An 11,551-nucleotide genomic window follows, 5' to 3' on the forward strand; every position below is an offset into this window, starting at 1 on the left:
GTATACGTATTTGCATCTATGGACAACTCAGAATATTAAGATGGGTCACCACGTAAAAGTAATAGTAGTAAACAAACACACCCTTCTTCACCTCGGAGGAAAATGATTCAGGGAATCGTGTCTGCCAAGGTTAAATGATCCAAGTTAGAGTAGTTGTGCAATTATAAAGACGTAACTGTTTTAACTTGTCTAATTGTTCAAACACGTGTGATAATCAACAACATAAGTACAAAAATATCAATGAATGAAGAAAACTAAATGAAGTTCCTAGAAAAAATCACATTATTCTCTATACAAATGCATTTTGACTTTCATAATAGGTCAAACATGATGAATCATCATAGCAGATGCAAATACATCATCAACTCATGATAAAACCCCACTTACATATGTTCAATAACATCAGTGTCTTTTTGAGTTCTGGGTTTCGGTTCAGTCTTAGTACCATTTGTCACTATCACCTGCTTTTTCTCTTTGACAGCTTTAATTTTCTTGTTAGCAGCATCTGGGAGCCTTGGATCGCAGTTGCGTTTTCTCAACTTTTACGGGTTTTTCAACTTAATTTGACTGATTTTTCAACTTTTGTGGGTTTTTCATCTTTTGTGCTTGAACGAACAACTGATGTTGTAGCCCGAGGTTTTCGACTTAAAGTAGCAGTAGGAGTTTTAGCAGGTGATGAGCCTATAGGTCAATTGGTGATGGGGTAGCAGGCCATGATTTGCGTACAGCTGGCAACGGGGATGGTTTAGTGGTAGTTGTAGCTTTCTTAACAAAAAATTGGTTAAGAAATTAAAAGGAAAATAAAATTTACGATAATGCAGATAAAAAGAACTTACTTAGATTCAAACGATGATCTCATACTAACATTAGTCTCCTAAAATATATAAATGGTAGCTCTTTTACTTTAAAGCCATAATTTACTCGTTGTTGACATTTATTAGAAATTAAACATCTTTCAGAATAAAAACGAAATATGTGCACATGCAAGCCATAATTTGAAAATATCTAGTCTGAAATGGACATTCCAAATCCATACCTAACTTTGCATCTGGCCCCATACCTGATTTAAGCGATAGACTAAAAAATGTTGTCCACAAAAATGCACATCGACATGCATAAACCCTTTGTTAGGGATATCAATTTTAACATTGTCCATTTTCTACCTAACCTCATACCCTTCTATAAATTAGAACACGTTCCACGTCTATATCTCCATCAAAATCAAACTAATTCAATTATATAATCTTGAAAATGGCATTGTCTTTAAACTCCATATGCATCTTTATCATCACAATAACCTCACACATACTTGTATCCACTGCTTCTTCTGGCGTAATATACGACTCCTCCGGGAACAAGCTTTCGAAGGGCATCCCATATTACGTCCTCCCCCTCGTAACTGGCACTGGCGGTGGACTCTCCATATCTCGTAGCACCAAAGATGCATGCCCACTTGACGTCACTCAAGAACCCTTTGAGCTCAACTATGGTGTCCCAATCATCATTACCCCTATTGTTATAGACGAAACACACGTTCATGCATCGTACCCAATATCCATTGAAGCCGATGTTTCGGACCCTTGTCATGGTTCCAAAATATGGAAAGTTTCAACTACAGGGACAATCCCAGGTATAATGTAGTACTTACTGGCCAATGTAGTTGCAATTTTAAGTGAAAAAACTACATACTAGCTCTCTTCATGAAGGTCTAACCATCATCTAAAAATAGAAACTTTATTACGGACTAAACTATAATTTATAATTAGTATCACAAAAAAGAGTATAGGAATTTCATCATATCATTTATAAGTGTAATTATCATATACTCTAACAATTCTTTTTGGTCAAAAAAGAAAATTTGTCAAGACGGAGCTTGATCACGCATCTTGGAGGTAACATAATTTTTAATTTAAAGCTTAATTTTTTTTATAAATACCACAACATTCATCCTTATGAGGCGTGAAATACATTTTAGTTGTGGGTGTAGTACGTATGTAGGACAATGAAAACAACAATGGATAAAAACAAATTTTCGTTGATTAGACTTTATTAACTAAACTTTTTTGTATCGTTTTTTTGACTCAACTGCCAATTATATTTTAACACTTTTCATAACACTTTCTCACAACATTATCATAAGAACCTTATTTTCTACGACATTGCAGGTCAACACAATTCCTCCTTACAAGATAATTTTTTATTACTATTACTACTTAAATTTCAGAAACTTAAAATGATGAACATTAACCGGAGACATTAATTTTATTAGAAGAGAACGTAATTAAGTGACAAGTTTATTTTTAGTTTTATGTGAGGGCCCGAAGCATTTAAAACATAAAAAATACTCTTGAATTATCAACAAAAAACAGAAAGACTATCAGATATTGGGGCCCATGGCCCTCCCTGTCCCTTAATAAAAAGCTTCATCACTGTTGTCTAATGTGGATTATCCCACTTTGGTTTTACTATGTACAACAGTATTTATTAGATAATTGACGTCATTATCGTTTGCAGTTGGGTCTCCTGCGAGCGCTCAAACTGTTTCAACTGGAGGGAAATGGAACACGCAAGAGAGTTGTTTTCAGGTAGTAGAAGACGATGTAATGCCGGGATTAGTTAGCTATCAGATTCAGTATTGTCCCTTTAAATGCAGTTCGAATAGTAGTACAAGTCTTACTTGCTACAACGTTGGAATAGTTCCGAATGAGTCTACTGGCCAGAAATTTCTTGCTCTTACTGATGCCATCTTTCCAGTTGTTTTTGCTAGTTCGCTCACGAAATCAGTTCAATCATCCAAGCGTTGAGATGTTTTAGATTTATTTTTGTTTTCCTAAATGAGTTAGTGATTTTTGCATTAATGTGGAGATTCAATCTGCATAATGAACTGCCCTGAATAATTACGTACATTGTTTGATTTTGATGAATATTTTGTAAGGATTAAAGGACCCAAACAATAAGATTAATCAATGAGATTAATCACTAACTTCGACAAACGAAAGATAATAAAACAAGAAAATTAAAGAACACGAGATTTAACGTGGTTATATGTAATCGAATGTCGATTACTTTAATCTACAGACCAACTAGAGAGATTTTTATTGATATAATTCGTAGATACAACTGAGGGTTACATTATGATGCTTTATATAGGGCAAAACACCTTGGAGAACAAGAAAAAACATAAATTTGGAAACTTCTCGCCAGACGAAGCCGCGCCGCGCCTCGCCTCAAAGGCTATTCTTCGGACAGTCGTTTTCCAAAAACTGATGCTCTGATCACGCGTTAGGCCGCGGCGCGCCTCCCCTGCTCTTCCGAATTCGTTTTGATATCCTTCATATCCAACATTCTCCTACTTGAAGATAGTCAAAACCATGACTCACATTTTGTCAACCCATCATACCAACCTAACCAAGATCGCCAAAGCACCCTTTACCGCCAAACTCCATTTGGGACACGCACACTCCTATCACATACGCCGGATAAGCAGACTTTCGATACAAGGTATGACAACCCGGAAATTTTCGACTAAATTTAAACTTAATCCTTATGTGATTCTGACACGATAATCAAAGTCAGTTAAACTGAATCTCAAAAATTTTGAACTGTGTTCGTAATTTCATTTAACCTCGACAAATTCCGACGATTCACGAACAATTATTTGTAAATAATAATACATTAGTATTAATTAATACTATTTAACAATATTATCATTATCATTTACAATTATCATTATCAGTATTGTCAAACAATATTATTATTATTATTATTATTATTATTATTATTATTATTATTATTATTATTATTATTATTATTATTATTATTATTATTATTATTATCAAAATTATTATTATTTATCATTTATTATGATAATTATTAATATCGTTAACATAAATTATCATTATATTTAGTATTGTTATTTAAGAATTATTAATATTAGAAATATCATATTTATTATTCTTATCTTTATCTATTATCATTATTATTATTATTATAATTATAATAATTATAATTATTATTATTAATATAATTGTTATTATTAATTATTATTAGTATTATTATTATTAATGTATTTACTTAATAATAATAATTAAAAATAAAATGAAAAAGACAATAAATACCTAAATTAGGTTATCAGCCTTTTTAATTTTATATTTTTTAAAAGTGATCTGCTTTAATATTTTTTATATTTTTATCTACTTTTATTATTTTTATTTATTTAAATCTGATCGACACCCACTCCAATTATCAATCAGATGCAAAGAAATTAGGTATTTGATTTTTTTTTTAAATAAACGTGATCTGCTTTTAAACTTTTTCAGGATCATGATCAAGATTTTTTTTTTTTAATCCCACGATCCAGCATTATAATTTTTTTATTATTCTCCTGAATTTTTTTTATTTTCCTACTGGTTTATAATTTGTATCTTATCAACTCAACTTGATTATAAAACCATCGAATTGTTCAAGTAATATGGATTACCTCATTCACCTCTTTCATTACCATTATCAATTAACATCATTACAGACATTTTCTAATTTAATTTAAGTAGAAAATGATGAACACAGGTCCTGTACCCTGTTTGCGTTTTATTTTTTTAAAGCTCTAAAACGAATCTCATTTCAAAATCTATAAGTGTAGTTATGTTAGAAATTCTCTAATGAAACTTTCTGCAAAACCTCAAATTCTAATTCATCATATCGAGTTGTAATTTTAGAGTCAAAGTTATTTTACAAAAAAGTCAAACGAAGTGTTCATAGGGAAATTCGGATTCATTTTGATATTTCAGCTCAAATTGATGATTTCTAAAGTTTCTGTAAACGATTTAGCACCCTTTTCATGTTATAATCTTTATCTAAAACAATCTCTAATTCATGATCAAGGTTTGAGTTTGTATTATTTTTTTTCTTTTTCGAATACAGCAGTAGCTGTTCTTCATCATTATAATTTTTTTTTTGTGTCGAAATCACAATTATTAGTTGTTTCTGATTCAATGTAACATCCTAACACAAATTATAAATGGATTAATTTGAATATTGGTTTTCCTGTTGAATTAAACAGAAGAAGAAGAATAAAAGGAAAACAGAAATATGGTTTATAAATATTTAGAAACTGGGTTAATTCAAGAAAACAATGACAGATCAATGGTTTGAGGGTGTTTCGGGTTTACAAAAGGTCGCGGGTTCGAGTCTCTGATGGGGCAGTATTATTTTTGGGTCTATTTTCTTGAAGGTAGCTTCATTTTTATTAGTATTATTATTATTATCATTTCCATTATTCTTATTAATATTAATATTATTATTATTATTGTTATTAGATATTGTTAATATTACTAGTATCATAATTATTATTAGTGTTAGTATTATAATTATTATCAACATAGTTGTGACGACCAGGAAATTTCCGACCAAATTTAAACTTTATCTTATATGATTCTGACTCGATAAGCAAAGTCTGTAATGTTGAATATTAAAATTTGTAAACTATTTTTTTCATGAAATCATTTACCTTTGGACTGTACCCGATGATTCACGAACAATGTAGTGTAAATAAATATGCATATATATATATATATATATATATATATATATATATATATATATATATATATATATATATATATATATATATATATATATATATATATATATATATATATATATATATATATATATATATATATATATATATATATATATATATATATATATATATATATATATATATATATATATATATATATATATATATATATATAAGTGAAAGTATATGTAATAATTTGAAATTTTAAAATAAACATTAGAATTAAATATGTAAAATAGGATACAAAATAATTAAGAGTAAATTCAAAATAAATCTATATATATAAACATGTATAATGTTGATGATTTATTATTATTATATGTATATTGTAATATATATATAAATATTCAGTAAAGGTTATCATATTACCTATGATTATTAAAAATTATATAATTAATAATATATAATTCCAAGTTTAATTATTATTGTTATATTATTATTACATTAAGTATTATTGGTACTATTAGTGTTATTAAAATTATAATATGAAGCTTGTTACATGCAATTTGTTATATTAGTATTAGTATTATTATGATTATTATTATCATTATTGTTATTAACAGTATTATCATATTATTATCTTTATCAACATCATTATTACTATTAATATTATTATTATTATCAACATTATAATTATTATTACCATTTAGGTATTGTTATCAATATTATTGTGATAATTAATATTATATTTATGAAATAATAGAATTTATCATTTTATTTCATTAGTATCATTCATTAAACATTAATATTATTATTTACACAGTTATAACTATTATTACCATTATTATCATTATTAACAGTATTATAAGTTAATATTATTAGGAAATAAATAATTTTTATCATTTTTAACAATAATAATATAATTACTATCATTTGTATGGTTATTAGTTGCATTATTAATTAGTGTTACTATTATTGATTATTAATATTAATTAATCTTAAGAACAGAGACAGATAACAAGAATCGTTTCTATCCCTGTCACTTTAATTTTTCTACTGTTAAAAATTGATTCCTATCTTAAAATTTGTTATGTATCGAAATCAACTTGGCAAAAACAGCCAAATTCTGTTTACTATCCTTTTCCTACTTTTATTTCTATTTTTTTTGTTTACCTGCGTACGATCCAATCCACACCCATTCTTCTTTTATAATCAATCATCTCTTATTGTTATGGAAATAATTCGACCTTCCTCCACCATAAATATCAGTAACAAATATCTGCTTCTACTTGTAAAAAAAAAAAATTATATTAAAAAATCTCGAACACTCTGGTATGACATTTTTTTTTTCAAAAATTCGATTTCGGTTCCAATTTAAAAATTGATAAATGCAGTTTCGTTAGGAAACTTCAAAACAATCTCTCTGTAAAATCTTGTATTCCAATTTTTCCTATCAAGCTTCAATTCAAGAGTCAAAGTTTAACCACAAAAAGTCAACCATGTGTTCTTCGATCGAATTAATGTTTTATAGAACGTTTCTGTTGAGATTATTGATTGAGAAAGATTCAAATGGCCATTTTAAACACAATTCGTTCTATAGTCATTGGCTAAAACGTTACAAAAATCAAAATCAATTTTTTTTTGTTCTTCTTGGCAGCGACGAACAGCTTAAGCTGTTATTTTTATTTTTATTTATTTTTACTTTTTGTTTTCTATTAATACAAACAGAGATGTTGATTGTTTATAACTATTTTAATGTACAAAAAAAATCATTGTTGTGATGATCCAAATTTGGTTTGGCCGATTAAGATGAAGAAGAAACACGAAGGAGATATAGAGCTCGGGTTATAAATTTTTAAGTAATGTAATTAAACAGAAAGACAATAGACAGAGTAACGGTTAAGTGTGTTAGCGGCTATCCAGGAGGTCATGGGTTCGAGCCCGGGTTTGGGCAGCTTTACTCTTTTTGGGACTCTTTAATTGTGAGGTAGTTTCCTTATTAATATTAATTACTATTATTATTATTATTATTATTATTATTATTATTATTATTATTATTATTATTATTATTATTATTATTATTATTATTATTATTATTATTATTATTATTATTATTATTATTATTATTATTGTTATTGTTATTGTTATCATTATTTATTATTACTATTATTATTATTATTGTTATCATTAGTTATTATTATTATTAGCACATGTATCATAATTATTATTATTATTAATGCCAAAATATGTATTAGTTACCACATATCATTATTAGCACTATTATTAATATTAGTATTATCATTAAGATTGTTATTAGTATTATTATTATTATTATTATTATGATTGAAAACTATCATTTTTATTATTATCATTTTCATAGCAAATAAATATTATGTATATAAAAATATACTGATGTTCAGATTAAATATAATTATATATCGAGTATATTAACATTTTTACATATAGCAAATTATTGACTTTTGATAAAAATACTAATTACATCTAAATATATATATATAATCATAAGTATAAATATTAACTACTTTAAAAGTATATATAAAAAAAATAGATAAACCCTAATTAATATACATATATATATATATATATATATATATATATATATATATATATATATATATATATATATATATATATATATATATATATATATATATATATATATATATATATATATATATATTAATTAGGGTTTATCATAAATTTCATATAATTACAACACTCATCATATAAATATTATAAGATTATTAAATGAAATTATTTGATTATCATTATATGTATTAATATATATACAAATGATATAGGTTCGTGAATCCAAGGCAAACCCTGCATTGTTCAGTATCGCCGTATGAATATTTTTACTACAAAATATTGGGTTGTGAGTTTCATTTGCCCTTTTTACTCTTTACGTTTTTGGGCTGAGAATACATGCAAATGCTTTATTAACTGTTTTACAATAATTATATGCGTGAGTTTCATTTGCTCCCTTTTACTCATTACATTTTTGGGCTGAGAATACATGCACTGTTTTAATAACTGTTTTACAATATTTATAAGCGTGAGTTTCATTTGCTCCCTTTTACTCATTACATTTTTGGGCTGAGAATACATGCACTGTTTTAATAACTGTTTTACAATATTTATAAGCGTGAGTTTCATTATGTCATTACCCGTCCTTAACCGTAAGAACGTGTTAGATAACGTATGATTTCATTGCGAGGTATTGACCTCTATATGCGACATTTTTAAAAGAAAAACTGCATATATTATACATTACAAACCATGATTCTTATTTTTGATACAAGCTTTGGACGAAATAAAGATGATTATCGTTTAGCGATAATCTTCTACTTACAAACTTTACAAATGATGATAACAACACGATTTCTAGCATATTTTACAACACAAGTTCTTGGATATGCAGTCTTATTTTTGACACAAATATGCGTACGCAAGATCCTGCTCAAATTCAACATAATGCAGCGGAAACTTCTAATTATCACCTGAGAATAAACATGTTTAAAACGTCAACATAAAGTTGGTGAGATATAGGTTTAGTGCCGGCAGCAATATATATATAGACCACAAGATTTCGTATACAAACAGTTTAATAAAAATATTCTAAGTGGTTGAGCACTTGGTAACCATACTTAACAATTAATCACGTCGCATATTCCCTTTAATATGAAATCTTACTACACTGTACCAAGTGTAGTCACGAAACGAAGTACTGTGCAACCGTTGAATACTGGTCGTCCAGTCCGGCTGGGGTTGTCAAGCCCGATAGATCTATCAACAGGATTCGCGTTTACAATACCGCTGTAAATATTAGTTACCAAGCTACAGGGAAGTATGCCAGTGGTACAACTCAACGTAGAATATATTTTTCAGTTACTTGTGTCCATAACGTAAAACATAAAATACATGTATTCTCATCCCGAAATATTTAGAGTTTAAAAGTGGGACTATATACTCACTGTTGTCTTGAAGATATATATAATTTGACTTGGTCTCCGGTTGATATCACGAACCTATCCATATATAATATATCAATACCTTTTCTTTTTAAACAAACGTCACATATATATACTTGTTATACTTTTAATACTTTGAATAATTCCTTAGTCCGTAGTTAGCAGTTCGTTGTTAGTAATTCAATTTTAATGGTTCATTTTTAGATGTTTAATATACCCGCAATGAAATAAATAAAACCCCCAACGAAATAAATAAAACCCCATCGTATATGTATTGGTCGAGATTAATCTTGACCCACGGTACCGGTGTTGTCAAATGACGTGTTGCGTACATAAAGTACCGGTGTTGTCAAATGACGTGTTGCGTACAATCATGGGATCTTATGATTAATCTTCTCGTGTTGTTTACGGGTGATCCTGAACCATATAAAATTGAATTATAAGTACATATATATAAAATATCATGTTATCTTAGAAAGATGTGATTTTATTTAATTTTTCCCAATTAATCCCGAAGTTAAACTAGTCTTGGATAACCAATTTTGTTTCGGTCATAGTTTCTTCGTTACAACTCCGTTTTCGTTGATTCAACTTGCCATCTCCTTGGATCGAGTCCCTCTTTAAGACTATGAACTGTAAATACCTTAGTTTGTATTCAAAATCACACGGCATAGGTGAAACTTTAGTGAAACTTATGAAGTTAAACCTTTTCCTTTATGTAGGCAACCTTAAATGATTATTTTTCTAAAAATACTTATACTTTGAATTAAATCATGAAATTTTTATGTGTTACCATATTCATAGTAAAAATCATTTTTCCAGAACATAAACCTTCAATTCAAAGTTTAAGATGGTTTTTAATTATCCAACCCAAAACAGCCCCCGGTTACACTCCGACGTCGTAAAAACAGTTTTTAAGGTGTTCTTTGAAAAACCAAGTTATACCTTGTTAAATTAGCATATATTTAAGTTATATTACAGGTCTTGAAGTATTTTAAAAGTTAAGTTAGAAGGATCTATTTAGTTTGCAAACAAGTTTGAAAACATTCAAACTATGTTCTTGTTGTTAAAATTGTATACCACAAAATATGATAGCTATATATATATGAATCGAATAAGGTTATAAACATAGATTCTACCTCAAGTTCCTTGGACAAGGTTGCTGTAAAAGAAGAGTAAAAACCTAGAACCAAAAGGGTGATGGAATTGGATGAAAGATTGGAAGTAAGTTTGTGTTCTTGGAAGGATTTCTTGAAGTGTTTTTGTATGGTTTTCTTATGGTGTTTAAGTAAGGATTTTGAAGCTAATTCATGGGGAAAATGCTTGGAGATGATCAAGTATGATGTTAAGAGTATTTTAAGAGAGAAATGGAAGTGTAAGTATGAGAAAATGGGGTGAAGAAATGGTGTGCATGCATAAAAACGTTTTTAGGTTATAAAGGAAAAAAAAGATACCTAACTTTGTTTTCTTGCTAAATAATTCATGCTACTTGACAAATGGTTGGTTCCACATGTTTCTTAATCATTTAAGGCTACTAAGGAGCAGATTTTTATTGGTATATACCAATAGTAAATACATCTAGAAGCTGCGTATGATACGGGTACATATACCCTAGGTATACGTATAGAAATCTTTGAGAAAACGGAACGAGGATTCAAATATAGCTATCTTTTGTAAATACACTTATATTGTTTTATGTATTTAAGTTATTAAAAGTGATTAAATACATTACTTATACGATATATGTATAAACATTATAAGTCATAAGTATTAATGTCAAATAACGTTACGTATGGTTATCGTTTTGAAAACTTAAGTTAGTAGTTTCAAAATATACTTATAACTTATTGTTATTAATACAAAATGAGATATTAAAACATTCTTAGATCATGTTAAATATGTATATATACATATATATACACAAACGTATAATTATCATATATTGTATAGTTCGTGATATCATCGGTCAAACTAGACGGTCAAACGTTGTGTAAATCTCTTTTCGAAAACATAAGTCTCAACAATTTGGATTGCTTAT

At 27.8% G+C, this 11,551-nt stretch overlaps 1 protein-coding gene across 2 annotated transcripts; it reads left to right on the forward strand.

Annotated features, from left to right (window-relative positions):
- Positions 1-1,230: 1,230 nt before the first annotated feature.
- Positions 1,231-2,920, forward strand: LOC139893682 (kunitz trypsin inhibitor 5-like). Of its 2 annotated transcripts, XM_071876854.1 has the most exons (3): positions 1,231-1,630; positions 1,854-1,892; positions 2,515-2,920. In XM_071876854.1, exons 1-3 carry the CDS (start codon positions 1,252-1,254, stop codon positions 2,802-2,804), a joined length of 708 nt encoding a protein of 235 aa, XP_071732955.1. In that variant the 5' UTR covers positions 1,231-1,251; the 3' UTR covers positions 2,805-2,920. The 2 variants fall into 2 exon arrangements, with proteins under 2 accessions (XP_071732955.1, XP_071732956.1); XM_071876855.1 differs by lacking the exon at positions 1,854-1,892.
- The last annotated feature ends 8,631 nt before the right edge of the window (positions 2,921-11,551 follow it).

This window comes from Rutidosis leptorrhynchoides, chromosome 2 (genome assembly GCF_046630445.1).
Source record: "Rutidosis leptorrhynchoides isolate AG116_Rl617_1_P2 chromosome 2, CSIRO_AGI_Rlap_v1, whole genome shotgun sequence".
Lineage (NCBI taxonomy): Eukaryota > Viridiplantae > Streptophyta > Magnoliopsida > Asterales > Asteraceae > Rutidosis > Rutidosis leptorrhynchoides.

Coding starts and splice junctions, on each gene's coding strand:
- LOC139893682 (XM_071876854.1), top strand. CDS start 1,252: ATGGCATTGTCTTTAAACTCCATATGCATCTTTATCATCACAATAACC. Junction 1,631..1,853: donor AACTACAGGGACAATCCCAG/GTATAATGTAGT, acceptor TGGTCAAAAAAG/AAAATTTGTCAAGACGGAGC. Junction 1,893..2,514: donor CTTGATCACGCATCTTGGAG/GTAACATAATTT, acceptor TATCGTTTGCAG/TTGGGTCTCCTGCGAGCGCT.